Source organism: Eucyclogobius newberryi, unplaced genomic scaffold (genome assembly GCF_026437365.1).
Source record: "Eucyclogobius newberryi isolate DKJ021-1_F unplaced genomic scaffold, fEucNew1.0.hap1 SCAF_3, whole genome shotgun sequence".
Classification (NCBI taxonomy): domain Eukaryota; kingdom Metazoa; phylum Chordata; class Actinopteri; order Gobiiformes; family Gobiidae; genus Eucyclogobius; species Eucyclogobius newberryi.
The window spans coordinates 18,943,431-18,964,635 of NW_027315945.1; the positions used below are offsets into that span (position 1 = coordinate 18,943,431).

At 42.1% G+C, this 21,205-nt stretch overlaps 1 protein-coding gene across 1 annotated transcript; it reads left to right on the forward strand.

The window, feature by feature from the left end:
• The first annotated feature begins 9,727 nt into the window (after positions 1–9,727).
• LOC140374032 (dynein regulatory complex protein 9-like) lies at positions 9,728–12,914 on the forward strand. Its single transcript, XM_072460795.1, has 8 exons — positions 9,728–9,891; positions 10,026–10,154; positions 10,229–10,313; positions 11,665–11,814; positions 11,890–11,964; positions 12,378–12,509; positions 12,618–12,707; positions 12,789–12,914. Exons 1-8 carry the CDS (start codon positions 9,734–9,736, stop codon positions 12,912–12,914), a joined length of 945 nt encoding a protein of 314 aa, XP_072316896.1. The 5' UTR covers positions 9,728–9,733.
• Positions 12,915–21,205: the final 8,291 nt, after the last annotated feature.

Consider the following 21,205-nt stretch of genomic DNA (forward strand, 5'->3'; position numbering starts at 1 on the left):
TGAGCTTATTCCTCCTATAAGCTCTTTAAAAGTAATAACATAAATGGATTTGGTGCCCTAATTAAGCTGAAGAATAATTGGTTTATAGGGTGGTTTCATTTTTACTCTAAGCTGTGAATATAGTTAAGTGGAGTTTGCGTGCCCTCTCTGACTTTCTGCAGGTTCTTTTTGCCGTCCTCCTACATCTCAAGAACATGTATTTGTCTGGACAATTTGGCAAACTCTCTGTTGATAGTTTCCATTGGGCATTATGCCTACATTTCCTTGGAATGCAAATTTACATGGCAACACTAGAGTTTAGTTCACTGGACGGCACATCACCATCTGTTACTCAAAATGGATTCCAGCCCGGCCTTTGTTTTTGACCATAAATAATGTATACATTTGGAACTAGGAAAGGTGAGCTGATTCACCATATTAAACAAGTATCGCTCAAATAACTTATGTTGACATACGTCCTTCTCAGATTGCATTGACATTTTTATATTCAAAAACTCTGTGTTGTTTGTGTGTAGTCTGACAAAAAGACAAACTTTTAGTCTTTCTCTCTGCTAAGAAAGAACAATCAATACTAACCCCAACTCTTAAGCACATAAGTTCATCAATTGAGGAGCAGAAATTATCCAATTATTTTCTGTAAATCATGTTGAATGACGTAATGTATTCAACAATGAAAGGTTTACATAAATCATACACTTTTATAGAATTATTCTGAATGTACATTTTTTAAGATGTGTTTGTTGTTCTCAGACATTTCATACAATGTACCACCTCAGTAAGTCACAAATATAGTGCCAATGATAAATACTGCACAGATTGAGCATAATTGGGCAAATGCATAATTAATTTAGGAAAAAAGATAGTTTAGTCCAAGATTAGCTTTGAGATTAGATCTAGGGTAACTTAATTAATTAATTACATTTATAGGATCAATACTTAAATTCAGTTTAATTTCATTTTTGATAATTACATTTTAATTGCACAGCCCAATATCAATATAACAGCAGTTACCGCACAGGGCTGTGTAAAATGTGATTTGACCAACAATTCAACCATTTGAAAAACAAACAATGAAGCAGTGATCTCATTTGACCCTCATTTGAAAGGTTTGTGAATCCTTGGTTTCTGGAATTTCCCCCTTGCGTGACAAATAAAGGTTCTCTTGTCTTATCTTGAACTGAATACTTCTAAATATGTCTTCTATTTTAGATGTTGGTCAACTCTGCTTGTGTCCATTGTTTTATTATTGCCTTAACCCTAAAACCAAATCCTACTTTTATTTTTTTAAACAGACCTTTTTCTGTACAAACATTTTGAGACCAAATCTGTGTTGCCTCAGCGTTACCTCGGGATTGCATTTGAATCAAAATAATGAGAGTAGACATCTGCAGAGGCGAGACAGCATCATGCATGTGATAAAACCAATAAACCATTCAAAACGTAACTTTGTGGAGAGACTATAGTGCTGTGCAACAAATTCTCAATACATGAATAAAAAATCATAAAGCGACTTGTGAACCGTGCCTTCCTGTGTTGGTTAGTATGGTACAAAAAAGTGGAGTAGACCTAATAGAAGAGGGGAAGAAAAGCCTATATTATTTTCCAAATATTATGCAATACAACTTTTAGTTTTAGACTACTTTTTATTTTCTCTTTTGTTCAGAATCAGAAAATGTGTACTGCCTTTGCAAATGAACAAAATTCACAAACAAAGAAACTTGCTATGGTGATTTGGTGCAGCATAAAACAATAAACAATGATAAAAACAACCAGTATAAAATCTAAAAGGGCATGCATTAAAGAAAAACAATTTAAATGTACTATAGGATAACAATTTACACAAAAATGTACAGTTAAATTTACAGATGTAGTGCAGAAAGTGATCAGTGCGATGAGTGATTGATTAAATTGTAGATAAATGGCCGTTTAAAAGTGTTCATGAGTCCAACGGCAGAGGGAAAGAAATTGTTCTTGTGACGGGAGGTTCTGGTCCAGACGGACCATAGCCTCCATCCTGAGGGGAGTGGCCTCCTGCCTGAGGGGAGTGGCCTCCTGCCTGAGGGGAGTGGCCTCCTGCCTGAGGGGAGTGGCCTCCTGCCTGAGGAGAGTGGCCTCCTGTCTGAGGGGAGGGGCCTCCTGCCTGAGGGGAGTGGCCTCCTGTCTGAGGAGAGTGGCCTCCTGTCTGAGGGGAGGGGCCTCCTGCCTGAGGGGAGTGGCCTCCTGTCTGAGGAGAGTGGCCTCCTGTCTGAGGGGAGGGGCCTCCTGCCTGAGGGGAGTGGCCTCCTGTCTGAGGAGAGTGGCCTCCTGTCTGAGGGGAGGGGCCTCCTGCCTGAGGAGAGTGGCTTCTTGCCTGAGGGGAGTGGCCTCCTGCCTGAGGAGAGTGGCCTCCTGAAAAACAGAGCAATGTAGTTTATTCGATCCAATGCAGTGAAGAAAGCTGTAAAGAACGGTACATAGGTGAGACAAAACAGCCTCTACACAAGAGGCTCTATCAGCACAGAATAAATACTAGTTCAGGTCCACAGAGCGCCGTGCATCTCCATCTTGAAGCCTCTAATCACTCGTTTGAAGACGGTGATGTGAAGGTTTTAAGCAGGGAGAAAAGATGGTTTGAAAGAGGAGTCAAGGAAGCTATTTTTGTTAAAAAAGAAAGACCTTCTTTAAACAGAAATGGAGGGCTAAGATTCAATCTTCCTGGTATCTATAATGGTATACTGAACCCCTGGAAAGGTAGAGGACCAGGACCAGGACATTTAGATGCTAATCAGGTACTCAGGGTGGTTGAGCCAGGGTCTCACAAAGACAAAGAGGATTCTAATAGCCCATTAAGATTCTGAATAGGCTAGCTCGGTAGATACAAGGGGGGAGTTTCTGTTGAAACAAACAACTCTTTCTACTTCAGGAAGGCTCCTCCCAATGGGCTGGTCTTACCACAGAAGAGTATTAATATCGGAGTTCTCGACCTAAATTCTTTTATTGACAATGACTCTTGGATGAGAGTCGAAACGTCTATTTTTTCAAACTGAGTCCAGATGACTACAACTGAAGCTTTTTCTACTTTGCTCCCAATAGTGATTTTTTTTTTTAAATCATGCGACTTTGCAGTTGTATTGTTACTATGTTTTGTTTGTGGTTACATTATTGTTTTGTTGCAAGTATTGTAACGGGGAAATGTCATGTCATTCATGTTGTTATTTGGTTTCATCCTCTTAGTTTTATAAAACAAAATCCTTTGGAAGTGTCAAGTGTGTCGTTTCTTTTGTACGCATCTTATGTGGTCTTGGGCAGAAACTCAAAAGTTTCCAACCAGAAAAAAACAAATGATTCCAAGATGGGCAATATCATATTTTTAGGCTACACTATTTCAAGGACATTGCCCATTTAAAGTATATTTTGTCCTGAATGTATATTATAAATACTTAATGTTTGGGTCCAATGCTTGAGTTCTGTAGACACACAGAAGAAATTGTCTGAACCTTCAGCTGAGTAAAAACATTACTGGGATTGGGTTGGCAGACTGTGGCCACCTCTGCCAACCCAACCCCGGCTATGTCTGACGTCTGTAGTCACATTAGAGTCCTTCACCTCCCCCCTGCTGGACCCCTGCAGTTCGCCTACAGAGCCAACAGGTCTGTAGACGACGCCATCAACCTGGCACTCCACTTCATCTTGCAGCATCTGGACACACCGGGAACCTACGCCAGGATCCTGTTTGTGGACTTCAGCTCTGCATTCAACACCATCCTCCTTGCTCTGCTCCAGGACAAGCTCTCCCAGCTCAACGTGCCTGACTCCACCTTCAGGTGGATCACTGACTTCGTGACTCAGACAAAGACTGAGTCACGACTGAGCGGAGCTCCACAGGGCTGTGTTCTTTCTCCCCTGCTCTTCTCCCTGTACACAAACTGCTGCACCTCCAGCCACGACTCTGTAAAACTAATTACGTTTGCGGACGACACCACCCTCATCGGCTCATCTCGGGTGGGGATGAGTCTGTCTACAGGAGGGAGGAGGACCGGCTGGTGTCCTGGTGCAGCGGTAACAACCTGGAGTTCAACACCCAGAAGACAGTGGATATGATCGTGGACTTCACGAAAGTCCCCCCCCCCCACTATCAAAGACTCCCCTATCACCACCGTAGACTCCCTCCGCTTCCTCGGCATCACCATCACCCAGGACCTCAAGTGGGAGCCCAACCATCAGCTCCCTCATTAAGAAGGCCCAGCAGAGAATGTACTTCCTGCGGCAGCTGAGGAAAGTCAAGCTGCCAACGTCGATGATGGTGCAGTTCTACACGGCCATTATCTTCATCCTCAGCTCCTCCATCACCGTGTGGTACGCTAGAGGAGGCTACAGCCTGTCCGGACCAGAACCTCCCATCACAAGAACAGTTTCTTTCCCTCTGCCGTTGGACTCATGAACACATCTAAACTGCTATTTTAAATACAATTTAATCAATCACTCACTGCACTGATCACTTTCTGCACTACATATGTAAATTTAACTGTACATTTTGTGTACATAGTAAGACTATTTTAATTTGTTTATCCTATAGTAAATTTTAATTGTTTAATGTGCGCCCTTTTTGATTTTATATATGTTGTTTTATCATTGTTCATTGTTGTATGTTGGACCGTATCACCAAAGCAAGTGTTTGTGAATTTTGTTCATTGGCAATGGCAATAAACCTTTTTGGATTGTGATTGTCACATTAAGGGGAAGTACGACGAAGTATAAGGGCCAACCAAGAAAAAAAAATGGTCTGCACTACGAGAATAAAGTCATTAATTAATGAGAAAAAAGACGTAAATTAACGACAATAAACTCATTAGATAACGAGAAAAAAGTCATTAAATAACGAGAAAAAAGTCATTAATTAATGACTTTATTCTCGTAGTGCCCCGCATTTTTTATATTTTTGGTTGGCCCTTATACTCCGTCGTAATGATGGCATAATCGTGTTGACATTTAAAATGTGCCACTACTACTACTGTCCCCTATAATAAATGTTGCACCATCCATCCATCCATCTTCTGCCGCTTTATCCGGGGCCGGGTCGCGGGGGCAGCAGTCTGAGCAGGGACTCCCAGACTTCCTTCTCCCCAGACACTTCCTCTAACTCCTCCGGGGGGATCCCGAGGCGTTCCCAGGCCAGCCGAGAGACATAGTCTCTCCAGCGTGTCCTGGGTCTTCCCCGGGGCCTCTTCCCGGTGGGACATGCCTGAAACACCTCCCGAGGGAGGCGCCCAGGAGGCATCCGAAACAGATGCCCGAGCCACCTCAGCTGGCTCCTCTCGACGTGGAGGAGCAGCGGCTCTACTCCGAGCTCCCCCCGTGTGGCCGAGCTCCTCACCTTATCTCTAAGGGAGCGCCCAGCCACACGGCGGAGGAAACTCATTTCGACCGCTTGTATCCGCGATCTTGTTCTTTCGGTCACTACCCAAAGCTCATGACCATAGGTGAGGGTAGGAACGTAGACCGACCGGTAAATAGAGAGCTTTGCCTTTCGGCTCAGCTCCCTCTTTACCACAACGGTCCGATGCAGCGACTGCATCACTGCAGCCGCTGCACCGATCCGCCTGTCGATCTCACGCTCCATCCTTCCCTCACTCGTGAACAAGACCCCGAGATACTTGAACTCCTCCACTTGGGGCAAGGACACCCCACCCACCTGGAGAGGGCAAGCCACCTTTTTCCGGTCGAGAACCATGGCCTCGGATTTGGAGGTGCTGATTCTCATCCCAGCCGCTTCACACTCGGCTGCAAACCGTCCCAGTGCATGTTGCAGGTCCGGGTTTGATGGAGCCATCAGGACAACATCGTCTGCAAACAGCAGAGATGAGATCCTGTAGTCCCCAAACCGGACACCCTCCGACCCCTGACTGCGCCTAGAAATTCTGTCCATAAAAATTATGAACAGAACCGGTGACAAAGGGCAGCCCTGGCGGAGTCCAACATGCACTGGGAACAGGTCTGACTTACTGCCGGCAATGCGAACACAGCTCCTGCTCCGCACCGGACAGCCCTGAGCAAAGGGCCCCGGACCCCGTACTCCCGGAGCACCCCCCAAAGGACACCCCGAGGGACACGGTCGAAAGCCTTCTCCAGATCCACAAAGCACATGTGGACTGGTTGGGCAAACTCCCATGAGCCCTCGAGCACCCGATGGAGGGTATAGAGCTGGTCCAGTGTTCCACGACCGGGACGAAAACCACTCTGCTCCTCCTGAATCCGAGGTTCGACTATCGGTCGGATTCTCCTCTCCAGTACCTTGGAATAGACCTTACCCGGGAGGCTGAGGAGTGTGATCCCTCTGTAGTTGGAACACACCCTCCGGTCCCCCTTCTTGAACAGAGGGACCACCACCCCGGTCTGCCAGTCCAGAGGCACGGTCCCCGAACGCCACGCGATGTTGCAGAGACGTGTCAACCAAGACAGTCCTACAACATCCAGATACTTTAGGTACTCAGGGCGGATCTCATCCACCCCCGGAGCCCTGCCACCGAGGAGTTTGCGAACAACCTCAGTGACTTCAGCTTGGGTGATGGATGAGCCAGCCTCCGAGTCCCCGGTCTCTACTTCCTCTTCGGAAGACGTGACTGAGGGATTAAGGAGATCCTCAAAGTATTCCTTCCACCGTCCGACAACATCCCCAGTTGAGGTCAGCAGGCCTCCACCCGCACCGTAAACGGTGTTGGTGAGACACTGCTTCCCCCTCCTGAGGCGCCGGACGGTTTGCCAGAATTTCTTTGGTGCCGACCGATAGTCCTCCTCCATGGCCTCCCCGAACTCCTCCCAGGCCCGGGTTTTTGCCTCTGCGACAGCACGAGCCGCGGCTCGCTTGGCCTGCCGATACCCGTCGATGACCTCCGGAGACCTACAAGCCAGAGTGGCCTGATAGGCCTCCTTCTTCAGTCTGACGGCATCCCTTACTTCCGGTGTCCACCACCGGGTTCGGGGGTTGCCGCCACGACAGGCACCGGAGACCTTGCGACCACAACTCCGAGCAGCCGCATCAACAATGGAGGCGGAGAACATGGTCCACTCGGACTCAATGTCCCCAACCTCCCCCGGGACATGGGAGAAGCTCTCCCGGAGGTGCGAGTTGAATACCCTACTGACAGAGGGCTCCACAAGACGTTCCCAACAGACCCTCACAATGCGCTTGGGTCTGCCAAGTCTGTCCGGCTTCCTCCTCCGCCAGCGGATCCAACTCACCACCAGGTGGTGATCGGTTGACAACTCTGCCCCTCTCTTCACCCGAGTGTCCAAGACACGCGGCCGGAGGTCTGATGACACGACAACAAAGTTGATCATTGACCTCCGGCCTAGGGTGTCCTGGTGCCACGTGCACTGATGGACACCCTTGTGCTTGAACATGGTGTTTGTTATGGACAATCCATGGCTAGCACAGAAGTCCAATAACTGAACACCGCTCGGGTTCAGATCGGGGAAGCCGTTCTTCCCGATCACCCCTCTCCAGGTGTCACTGTCATTGCCCACGTGGGCGTTGAAGTCCCCCAGTAGAACAACGGAGTCCCCAGTCGGTGCACTGTCCAGTACCCCTCCCAAGGACTCCAAGAAGGCCGGGTACTCTGCACTGCTGTTCGGCCCGTAGGCCGCCACAACAGTGAGAGACCTGTCCCCCACCCGAAGGCGGAGGGACGCGACCCTCTCGTTCACCGGGGTAAACTCCAACACGTGGCGGCTGAGCTGAGGGGCTATCAGCAAGCCCACACCAGCCCGCCGCCTCTCCCCGCGGGCAACACCAGAGAAGTGGAGCGTCCAGCCCCTCTCGAGGAGATGGGTTCCAGAGCCCAAACTGTGCGTGGAGGTGAGGCCGACTATATCTAGTCGGTATCGCTCAACCTCCCGCACAAGCTCAGGCTCTTTCCCCCCCAGCGAGGTGACATTCCATGTCCCCAGAGTTAGTCTCTGTGTCTGGAGATCTGGTCGCCGAGGCCCCTGCCGTCGACTGCCGCCCAGATCTCTCTGCACCGGCCCCTTATGGATCCTCCTGCGGGTGGTGGGCCCACGGGAGGGCGGCCCCACGTCGCTCTTTCGGGCTGTGCCCGGCCGGGCCCCGTGGGGTAAGACCCGGCCACCAGGCGCTCGCCATGGAGCACCCATCCCAGGCCTGGCTCCAGGATGGGGCCCCGGTGACGCCGATCCGGGCGACGTAAACGGCCTTGTTCGTGTCGTTGTCATAAGAGGCTTCTGAACCGATCTTTGTCTGACCCGTCACCTAGGACCTGTTTGCCTTGGGAGACCCTACCAGGGGCATGAAGCCCCGGACAACATAGCTCCCGGGATCATTCGGGCACTCAAACCCCTCCACCACGTTAAGGTGTCGGTTCAATGTCGCACCAGTTAAATTCAATGTTGTATTTCTGTGGCTTCATCTAGTGGTCAAATGGACCCACACGCCCTAAATCAATTTTGAGTTTCAGTCATAGAAATAAGATTTAGCTTCTTGTATACTGTATAGGAAACATTTTGAGGACTATTAACCATTTAAAATATATACGATTTTAATATGGGCCAAAGCCACTCCTAATTTTCATCAGGCCGAGAACATAGTAATGTTTATGCTTTGAAAAATGATAAGCTTGTGAATTAGAAGGCCATTTATTTATTCATGTATGTGTATTATTATGAAGTCCACCTCATTGAATTATGATGAAGGCTAGAGGGAACATTGCAGATAGTAACCAACATCCAGTTCTTACATGGATGTTTTGGTGGAACATTTTACTTTTTATAATATAATAATAATAATAATTTGATTTTTTTTGTCTTTGTACTTCATCGAATGTTCATATTCTGACAAATAAATTAATTTTAAAACATCTTGAACAAAACATACAACATTTGAGATAATATTTAATGTCCATGAAATGGAGGAATGTGGTTGTGTCAATTCACGCAAACATGTTCAAGTCCTGACAGGCACATATAGAGTCCCCGGCTTCATTAGGACCACAAACATACCGTTGATCTAACAATTTAATCTATGTGTTTACTGTTGATATTATTTGTCTCGTTCTCCACTCGCAAGATGGCCGCCACGATTGCCATAGCAACAGAAAACAGAACCCACGTTGTCTATTGTAACGAGCGGTGCGTGACAAAATCACGAGAAACAGGTTTGCTCGTGTTACACTCCCTAATGTTTAACGACAACAATCTCAAGAACAGTCAGTAACAGGGTTTTTCAACAACAACTGAACTTCCCCGCCCTACAACTGAGACCGGAACCTCCCGACAACCATTGCGGCAAAGTTAGAACGCTATAATATTATAAATATTCTTCTGTCTTATTCTTCCATTATAACAATATCCATTTATCATGATTATAACAGCATCCATTCATCCCTTTAGCTTATTCTAAAGGGCTGTTTTGGTTTTAGACCCATTGACTATATAGTCTAACTGTGGTTGGTCCGTTGGTCGCCATAGCAACATGTAAACGAACACGTCACACGGGAGATTTATGATAACGCAAGGTAACGTTTGGCTTCATCAAAAACATAGCTAATTTAAAGCTAAGTTAACTAACATTAGACAATTTATTTTAACCATAGGTCTCGTTAATTAGCAATTCAGTTATTTTATTCCTAATAATAATTTTCTACTTTTACTTGTTGATTAATTTAGCAGTGGTTGAATTACCTTTCATCCGGCCTAATGTTATAGTCTGGTCAATGAGTAGAAAACCTTTTTTTTTTAGAGAATGCAACTGTCCAGGACCCAGAGTCTGAGAGTGGCCGCTGTGCTGGAGGACTTCCAAAATCAGCTTGTTTTATTGACAATTTCATTCACTGTGGATTTGGACAAGAATCTACGCAGCCCACATGAAAAAGTCACACTGAACAAACTGATCCAAAACTGGTAAGTTAAGCTGCTGATACTCACTTACAATGTCAACCTTTAGTTAAGAGACACTGCAATGGTATTAATGCAGTGTTTCTTAAACGCTTCATTATGAACACTTAAAATGTTCAATTGTTTATACTCATAACCAGCCACAATCTGTCAGAACTTATGGTGATGTTTCGTGTGGAACTGGAAGAAAAGCAGACGTTTAACTTTTTGTTAAGGAAAATAGAGGATGAAGAACAGAGGAAACAAATGATAGCTGAGCATATAAGAAGGTAAAAATAATCTTACTTCCATAATACTGTACTGGGTTAGGGCCTAAATATATTTCATGTTGTTTCTGTGGTAGAGTGACAAAGGCGGACTTCAGAGAGAAACAGGCCTTCTGTTCCGAGCTGGAAGAGGAGTTAGAAAACAAACGAGCACTTGTTGAGGTATGGAAATAAACGTTTTCTATGCCGTTGGAAATGTTTCTTAAAGTGCATATGACCGGTTAGACTGCACATTACACCATAACATAGAGATCATGATTATATTATTTTACTGAACATTTTAGCATATTTTTCCAATGTGTGACCATTTTAGTCATATTTATGATAATTGTACTTCCTGGATCATGGACATGGGCAGAAAATATGACATAGGTATAGAGATAATTCCATAACTGTTACCTATAGCAACCATATTGTAAACAAGAGCCAGCATCCACATAAATTGCACAATCATTATGTTGACAAATAATAATACAATATACAATATAATATAATGTGAAGAACTATATGTTAAATGATTGTTTAAACTGTCACTGTGTTTGCCAACAAACTTAGGCTTAGTCTGCAATTTAGTTTTTTTGGTGCTTTAACGGTGTCAAGTGCTCTGAGAAATATTTACAGCACAAGATCTTGATCCCACATGATTGTTTTGCATAGACTTCCCCTTGTAACTCAGATGATAATGAAAGCAGCGCTGAAGAGCTCAACTTTATACCCCCGTTGGCCCCTCCCACATTACATAACAGACATATGACCTATACTAAATGGCCAAATTTCACAGTCTAACAGATGCAAAAATAGAATGGCTACCACAGAAAATAATCAACCTAAATAAACAACTTTGAATATGTCCAAAACAGAGCTAATAGTATATGTAAATGATTTGTTGCTCACAGGACCACTGAAACCTGCGAGACTTAGGCATTTAAACCTACATGTTGATGACATCAGTAGAGGGATTCCCTTTTAGAACTCGGCACTACTTTTGCACTTTTTTTAAGTTGCAAAATTTCTTTACAATCTGCAACTTCACAGATGTAAAACTATGTTAAATATTTACCACCAAACTAAGTCATAATCAGAAGAACATGAGAACCTGTCATATAAACTTTTCACCACCAAATGAAAACTATTGCCTGAAGTGCAGATAATAATGAATATCATTATATTTGCACAAACAATTATAATATTTACTCAATAGTTTGACTATGATTTGACAATTACAAATGACATGCTCCTTGTGCATAAATTGTCCCTACATTTTGGATGGACTTTTCTGTGCTGATGAAATTTGTTCTACTTCCTGTATTTTTGTAGTTTTCTTTTCAGTTTCCTACTTGAGAAAAGCTAAAATATGATAACAAACAAACAAACAAACAAACAAACAAACCAGAGTAATTTTTAGAAAAACATGAAAACATAAGTGTCATATGCACTTTAAGTAACTGTTGAACGCAGTGTAATTATGTTTTTTGTGTGTGTTACTATATACCAAAAATATTTTACTATTTAGAAACTTAAAGATGAATATGCAATCGTTGAAGATCAACTGGAAGAACAAAAAGAAAACAATCAAAAAATAAAACATGACAAAGAAGACAAACTCCTAATGTTACAAAAGGAGGCAAATGATAAAGAGAAAACGCTGGAGGAACAGATAATGGTGAGTCTTAAAAGCAGTGATCTATTGTTAAAATAGGTCACTGCTAATAATGTTTCTTATTTTAATTTGTCACAGCTGGTGAAAGAACAGATGGAGAAGGAACAACATGCTCACAAAGTTTCCATTCAATTTCTTCAAAATCAACAAGAGGTTAACAACCCAAATCCCCTTAACACAATGCTTTTTTTGACTATTTCCAGGACCTGAAGTGGGTAAAGTGACCAAAGCTTAATATTCCTCAAGATATGTGGAAGTAGAATGTTGTTGCTAAAATAGAAAGCAATGTATGTAAATGTAAAACAATGTAAAAATAGTAAATACTCAAGTACTACACTGAACAATAGTTTCGGCTGTAACATCTGATACACATTTAGTGTAATCTCATGACTACACTCCTGACTCACTATATCCTGTATCCATTACAGTCTTGGAGAGATTGCATACCCTTCATACTATTGTAGCTAAGGTTAATGGATTTAAAGTGGTTAACTTAATATTAAATGAATATATTTAGGATTGTTTCCACAGTTTAAAATCTGAACTTTCAGTATGATTTTTTGCAGGAGATGAAACAGCAGAGGGACCTTTGGGAGGAGCGCACACGAAGACTGCGTCAGGAGAAGGCGCAACAGCTAAATGACATTTGCTGCAAAATCACCTTGAACTTGGACAGACTTATGGAGATGAGGAGGAAGGTAAAGAAAGACGTCACACGATAAACCTAAATCTATGACCAATTTGAAATAGATCAGCTCGTCAGATCAGTGTTGCATAGGACTATAATTATTTTGTATTGTGTACAGTTCAGAGTCATGGAACAAGTTGTAAAGGAGGACGTGGAGGAGCAGGAGAAACGGCATCAAGAACAAGAACTGATCAAGGCTGCTACTAAGGTAATAAGGGCTTTAGGTACCGACATATCTGTTTTTGTGTTTGATCTTCACTTTAACACTTTAATGCCTATGATGTTGCAGATGCAGGCTTTTTGGCGTGGATGCATGGTCCGCAAAGGTCTTGGTATTTATAAAAAAACAGAGGAAGACAAGAAAGTCAAGAAAAAGGATGGAGGAAAAGAAGGGAAAAAGAAGAAGAAAAAATAAAATAATTTTTAACATGCTATATATATATTCATTTTTTCTCATATCTCATAAAATCTATAATCAAATACACATTATCAAACACATTATTTATTTCAGTGAAAATCATTTATGAAACAATTAAATTATCTGTATATCTGATACAAAGACTTTTTTTGAAAAAGACAAAAATCTACAAATCCAGCTGCAGATACAGTCTCAACCTGTTTCAGGTAAAAGCCTCTGAGGTAATTGCTTTTATGTACACTAAAAATACCTACAATCCTAAAAATAAAAAACAATAGTTTACAGTAAATGGCCATAGGCCAAAACTTGTCATTTTAACCACAACAATGTGATGAAGTGTTTTAAACATATACATACAGGACATTACCATAAATTACTATGTTTAGCTCAAAACATTTGAGTCACCTGTAACAGTTCCTGACAAAAATGCAATACTCCTTTGTACATATAAATAAATAAAGAAAATACCATTCACTTCCTCAATCCTAATGCCATAAAGACATTACAGACCATTTATCAAGGTGTGATCTGACGTTTTAACTGTAAACTCCTTCCCAGGCTGGTTGCATTCCCCTTTTTAAATGAAGGAGTTTGTTTTTGTTCACCCAAATGGAAAACATACACTCATGAGCTGCCATCTTCTCCACTTTCCTCTTTACTTGGCACAGTCTGCATGATGTTGTTGTCTCCGATTATGACACATCTGAGATATGATCTGTCAATTTGGATACTTGGTGGACTGCAACTACATTTGCTTGAATCTGTTTCAAAAAGGACAAATTATTAGACAAACATGGAACACAAACAAGCTCTTCTAAAGAATACAATAATACAATACAATGACCCTCAAGGTTTTTACTCAATTTGATGAATGAAAATGGAGTTAATTGGTTGAATCGTTTAGGATCAGTGGTAATAGTACTCACCATGGAAGTCCTGCATAGTTCCCTGCATCAGTGGCTGTTTCTCTGTCACGGTGGGGGCGTGGGTCTCATTCCCAATAACACAGTCAACGAGAGTGGAGTTACTGATGTTGACAATCAAAATGGTGGAAGGTGGACTCCAGGTTCCTGCCGCTGCTATATGTCACAGTGAAAAGAAGAAGAGAAAGTAAGAAGTATTGATAAAAGGAAGTTACTATTCCAGATTGACGTAACACTAACTCAGAGAAAAACCTCTTGGAAATGCCTCCACAAACAAAGATGTGGAGGCATTTATATGAAAAACATGACTAATGGGTCATAAAGCATTGTCAGACATCATTGCATCCTCCTCCTATTGCCCTGCTATATAAAACCAATATTATTACTTAATTTAAAGTGTGCATTGTAATTACCAGCTGTATGCGGTTCGTCTGTGTGCTGCTTCTCTTTATTACCTTGAGAAAGAGAAGCAAAGTCCATATTAAATACATTCTTGTGCAGTGTTTTATAGAGAGCAAGACCTTATGACTGTCCAAAGATTTCAGAGTAATGAAAAACAAAAGATTATATATTTTGATTTGTGAATGATGAAAAGTCCTTAAAATGCCATCTATATTGGAAAATGAAACCCATGAATAATTTAATAGGACAGACTTTGGATTTGAAAAATAGCAACGTCTGATAGTTTTGCCAAATATGACATAACAGAAGTAAAACTACAACAAATTAAATATAGATGGCTTATGATCATGACTATCAAATGAATCACATGTGTTACCTCTGCACATGGCGAGTCTGTCACACAGTAGATTGTCTAAGGAGCAGCATAGGAGCTGACGGGCTCTCCAACAGCTCTTCTCGATCAACCTGTGCAGGAGCCGCATAAGAGTGGCCATCCTCAGAGCCTTATGGCCTACAATCTGGAGAACAGAGAAGACACAAAGAGGACTGTGTAAAGCTACAGTAATGCAGGGGTAATACAAAGTCATTCAGTAGTGAAAAGAGACAAATGACTCCAAAACCACAAGTGCAGACTGCCTTAAACCACATAACCCTATAGCCTTTCTGCTGTTTTCAAGTTCAAGCCCCTCACTAAAAAAGAAAAGGCAGAGCCAGACATTGATATACAGTAGCTCTCATACACTATATCATAACCATTAGTTCCCCATGAGTCAGGAGCCCTCATTTTAGAATGTTACTGTATTACATCCATGTTTGTATTGAAAACGGTATGTTTCAGATAACACAAACATATGCAAATAAACCTGGTTTACAACTTGAACCGACTCGGTTATGTTGGGGTTAAGTTTAGGAATCCCCCGCACTACACTCGCAGTTGTTGTCCCAGTGTGCGCCGCCTCTGCACCACGCGCTCACTTTCACTCTTGTCTCTCCGCTCAGAGCTACAGAAAACATTACACATATTTCACCTCTCAACTTATATCTTACGTTGTATTTTAAACACAATGTGTCTTTAAAACGATTTTGTATGACGAGAGGTTTGACTTAAGGCGCGCGCTTACGTTGTCGGCTGCGATGCTCCGACATAACCTGCTGAAGGCTTTTTCTTACCTGATAATGTTGATGTCGATCGTCCATTTTATTTAAGCCGAGTTGGTCTTTGTTTGCTTAGAGGGACCAAGAGTCATCTGCCATCGTACAGGGAGGTGTGAAGATAAATAACAGTCGCAAAAAATGAATTCAGCTTAAAAGTTCCGAGCGCCTCTGCAACACTGCAATGCGCATGCGCTTGGGATTTCCGCTAAACTGCCTACACAAGTTTATTCTCCACAAAGAAGCAACAGCGGCGAAGCAATGAAGTAAACAAACTTTGTTTTCCACTCTTGGTGATGGTGATACTATGACTTAGAGTTGGTTGACCAGATTTTTCAAATCAAAAACAGGGAAACCCCCAGGTTTGGATGGGGGTATTAGTAAATTTTAAAAAGTGCAAGTATTTAAGTACATTTTATGCATTTAAACGTCTTTCACGGCTCACTTGATTGTCAGTGTATAATCTGAGGGACTTCTGTCAGTGGAACTGACAGCAATTTAAAACTTCTGGTTATTCTAAATTTATATTTTCTCTATTTTCGCTAAAGAAACAACAATATATTGCCCTCTTTGCTGTTGGCGGATCTCAAAGTGGTCAAAAACCAGGACAACTCAGACTGGTTTAGCATAAAACGGACAAATCAATGGTTTTGGATATATCTACTGGGACATGGGACACGGCTCAAAACTGGGACTGTCCTGGGTAAATAGAGACGTCTGGTCACCCTAACTTAGAGGCAGATACCATTTGTGAGAAAATACATTTTTCATTAAATGCCATTTTACACTTAAAATTGCAGATTTTAAAGGGCAAAGCAAGAGTATCGGTGATACTGTACCTTATAGTGCGTAGTAGCAATTACAACATTAATAGAACATAGAAAACAGAAACACTTGTTGGTGCCTGTTTTTATAAAACAGAACAGAAAACCAAACAAAAAGATCAGCTTCCAAGTGGAATTAGTAAACCTGAACTTCATGTGTATAACATTTTACATTTTTATATTTAATCAATACAGACATTATTGCGATATGGAAAGTTGTTCTTAAAGACATGTCATTTATAGCATTCTTTCATGGCTTTTCTAATAACCAAATAATCTATTTATGAATAGAAGTTCGGCAATACTTTCAGCGTTGGCATTATCCAGTGAAATTAACTCAAAAAACACTCCTGTTTGGTGTGTTTGCAGTCAAGGTGAAGCACAAGTGCTACACTGGTTCGACACATCAGATGTCTCTGTGACTCGGATTGATAAGAAATCAGCCGCTTTCACAGTCAAGGAGCTCATTCTGAATAGTTTTGAAAGTACCTTTGAACACAAACGCTCCGTTCAAGAGCCCCTTAAGCGAAGAGTCTAAGGAAGATGCAAAATCCCTCTGTCTCATCCATGGATCTATTATGTCTCATCATGGACTCATCATCCAGTTGTGTGGCGATGCCTTTCCCAATAAAGCTAACTTCAGACAGTTGACCAAATGCATTTTTGTGTTTTTGAATGTTCTCAGACATGTGTTTCACGTCCTGGAGACCAATTTTAACACCAAGTTCAATCTCTTGATGCAGTTTTAAAGAGTAAACCCAGGAAACCAAAAAGGGCATTAGCTTCACTGCAACCAGCTAGCCACAGCTTCTTGCTGTACCAAGCTGAAGCCTCTGGTATAAGATGACCCACTTTTGCCTTTTTAACCTTCTGTCTGACCTTAATGGGAGGCTGGTCTGAACCACTTTCCGTTTCTTTCAAACGGCTTCTGAAGTCACTTTCCCTCACACGGTCATGATCATGTCTGAGGTGCACGCACCGCAACGCTGTGACTCCAGCGTAAACAGCTTAACTCGTAAACACACTACGCTGAATGGTTGATGAAGCAAATTTAGCACATTTTAGAACGTTTTACTGTGGCTTTTCTCATAGTGAGGTAGTCATTTTTCATGGGATATGATTTACTAAAGATTCCCATTGCATTTCTACCAGGCTCATGGGCAATTTTCCAACTGCCCCACAACTGAAAAGAGGCGCAACAGACCCCATGTGTATAATTTCAATTATTTTCAACCCTTTTCAGAAAAGCAATGCCAAAACAAACCTAATGTACTACCCAGGTAGCAAAATGAGTTGAATTAGGTTTTCATTCTTGTTGATTCAATGTCTATTTATAATTCATATATTGTTTAATCAATAAATCATTGATATTCAATTATTCAATGTAAAATCAAAGTATGAACTTTAATTGAAGCATTGTTCATTGTAAAAATCTATATAATATTGAATCAATGTGGATTTAATGTAAATTCAAAGCTCCCATTACGCACAGTGCGCAGGGCACCAACCTGAGCAGGCAGTTTGGATAGAATGACATAGGCTTTTAGTGCTGCTGCAGCAGCACTAAAAGCAAATTACAATTAAACAGGGAGCCTTCTGTGTGCATAGTCTGTCTTTAGTAAACTAGGACGCAAATGTCACCTCTCCCTAGATATGAAGTTTGAGATGCGCAGGAGCAGCTACACAAGCTACGATTTAAACAGACAAAGATCAGGGGCATCCATATTCCAAACGGTCTTTGGATGACAAAAATTGGCCTCATATTCAAATAGAAACTGTGAAAAACAGAGAAACAACTCATGTGATGTGTTAGTTGGTGCGGCTCCGGCGGAGCTGACACCTGTCTAAATGACACCATGTCTAAATCATGTTTTAATAAACGCAGCATTTAGTGTTTTCTAGAGCCTCGATCTGTTCTGCAGAAGAGCAGAAGAATGGCTTCAGGTGCAGCAGGGGCGGAGCAAGGAAATGTAGGGGCTATGGGGGGCCCTCATAATAAACATAATGAGTAATGCGTTACTAATATTATATCTGAATACAGAACATGTTATTATTTTTGTTCCACTTCTTGGTTGAGAGTCTGCAGATCCCACTTAGGGTTGTAATTTATGCAATAGTAGTAATAATAATAATTAAAGCCGCAAGCGGCATCCAACGGCCGCCGGCCTTCCAACTCTGCGCTTTCGACTTGATAAAGATGGCGCCCTTATTGTGTTGAATTAAAAAATAACTTGACAGACGGCGACACATTGGACATGGCAAATCCAGTGCAAATGAACACAAATGTCGGTCAAATGTGCGGGTCCGCCGCACAGAGACCGTGACACTTAGAATATAAATATGGATAACTTTTGATGCCCCGCTTGTGTAGATGATATTTCCCAAAGTTAAGCTTGATCGAGCTATTGCCCACGGAGGAGTTTGTTAAAGTGTGAAGCGTAAATGTGAACATTTCATAGATTTAGCGTTTTTCCCATTTGTGACAGTATATTTGCAGCTCCACGGCACAGAGACCGTAGCACTTAGAATAAAAATATGGATAACTTTTGATGCCCCGCTTGTATAGATGATTTTCCCCAAATATGAGTTTGATCGGACAATCACCCTAGGAGGAGTTTGTTAAAGTGTGAAGCGTAAAAATGTGGTGATTTGAGGGATTTTGCGATTTTCCCATAAGGATGACAAGGGATATTTCTGTCATGGCTACGATTACGGCGTACAAAATATGACTTTGGCTCTCAGACTTTTATGATCAGGATGGGAAATTAGAATTTTGTTCAAAATATCATGTCATTTGGAAAAACTATTGTTTATAGGCCACTCTGAAGGCCAAATAGTCAGAATTCTGGGAAACGTTTGCGGCTCCGTCGCACAGAGACCGTAAAAGCTATCCTTAAAATTTGGATAACTTTAGATGCCCCACTTGTCTAGAGGACGTACACCGATTTTGAGGTCGGTGGGCAAAACGCACTAGGAGGAGTTCGTTAAAGTGTGAAACAGAAAAATGTGGATATTCGAGAGATTTAGCGGTTTTCCCATAGGGATAACATGGGAGGTTTATGTCATCGCTACGACTACGCCGTAAAAATTAAGGCATTTGTCTGATTTGCTTTTTTGATCGGGACGGCAAAATAGAATTTTGGGTCAAGTTTAGAAAATTTTGGTAAAACAAATTTTTGACCTTCAACAACTGATTCAAATTTGGTCCTAATCGGACTCGTTTTGATCAAATGGGAGCAATTTTTAGATCTGCAATATTCCAAAATAAGTTGTCCAACTTTGCGGCTGCGCCGCACACAGACCGGTAAAGGTATCTCAAAAAATTGGATAACTTTAGATGCCCCACTTGTCCAGAGGACGTCCGCCGATTTTGAGGTTGGTTGGCAAAACGCCCTTGGAGGAGTTCGTCAAAGTTTGACGTGAACAAAATGGCTAACACCGCGTGTTTTCATTTTCAAAGGAAGATGGCGGCCATAGGGTAAGTCTGGGGGCGTGGCCACCATAATATTTTTTTTTTGTCCTCACGAGAGGAATGCGTGTCCCGAATTTCGTAGCTTTACGCCAAAGTTGACCTCGGGGCGTCTCCCATTGGCGCAATGTATTTTGACTTTTGTCGGTGGCGCTGTCGCGCCATTTTTTAATGAAAAAAAAAATGGCCCAAAAAAAATCAAATTTTTCGCCGATTCTGAATTTTGGGCAAAGTTTGGTGAGTTTTTGAGCATGTTCAGGGGGTCAAATTAGAGCTCAAAAAGCAGAAGAACAAGAAAAATAATACAAATAATAATATTTTTAGCAAAAACAATATAGCCGTTTCCACTATAACAACAAATTATACATCGTTTGAAAGCTCTAAGCCTTCCCGATGCCGTCATGGGGTGGAATCATCATTACGAGCGCTTACGCGCTCGCCACTCCCTATTCCGTCGGGATGCCCCGCCCACTCCCCATAGACTTCCATTGATTTGAGCAGATACAAGCATGGCCCATGCCTGCGGCATGGATTCTCGCGTACGGGACGATGCCAGGAGGGTTTTTGGAGGAATGCAGCGCTTCGCGCTGCTGTTGTCAACAATTAGTGAATGGGCTATGCCCATTCACTAATTGTTGACTATTTCTGTCATAGCAGGAGTAAGTATGCATGATCCATGCCTTCGGCATGGGCTAGTTCACTGTACTTGCCAGGGGCGACGGGGTACCAAACATGCGGGCTGTGCCCGCATGTTTGGTCAGACAGTTGCAACGCTGCCTTCGGCAGCGTTGCGGGAGCAATAGGCCCTCCGCCCTGCTGGGGCTCGGGCCTAATAATAATAATAATAATAATAATAATAATAATAATAATAATAATAATAATAATAACCTCAGCAATAGTCACCCTAAGGTTTTATTACAGACATCAAACCCCTATGTATTTTGTACATGTTCAAAGTGGGTTGGGGGCACCACTGAGCATTTCTGCTTATGGCAAGCTCTGAGCATAGAATAGTTGAACAAATGTTGATGTAATGTCTGAGATCAGTTAAATTATACTATATTTATTATGTTTATTATAACGAGCACTTTCAATGGCAACTCAACGTTTTGTTTTCAATGTTGATTCAACCAAAATACTTTTGACATGTTTTGAACCATTTTCCTGTTGTGTGAAGCACTTTGAATTGCCTCCTGTTCAAATTCAAAGTTTATTAAAAAAAACTTCCCTTGCCTACTGCCTTTTGATACCTGGATAGGCCTATACTTCCCTGGGATACAACCTTGGCTTTGCGTTTTAGAAAATACTTTTTCATGACCCTGGAAATGTAAATGCAAATAAATAGACTAAATCCCATTCATTTTCATGTCTTTGAAAAGACACGCACAAAAAATACAATTTTAACAGCAGTAGACCTTGTTCAATTGACTAAATTTTTAGCAATAGGCCTATTTACTTTTTCAGTTCTCCACCATTGCTCATTTGAAATAAGAATTTCTTGTAAGCTCACTATTGCGT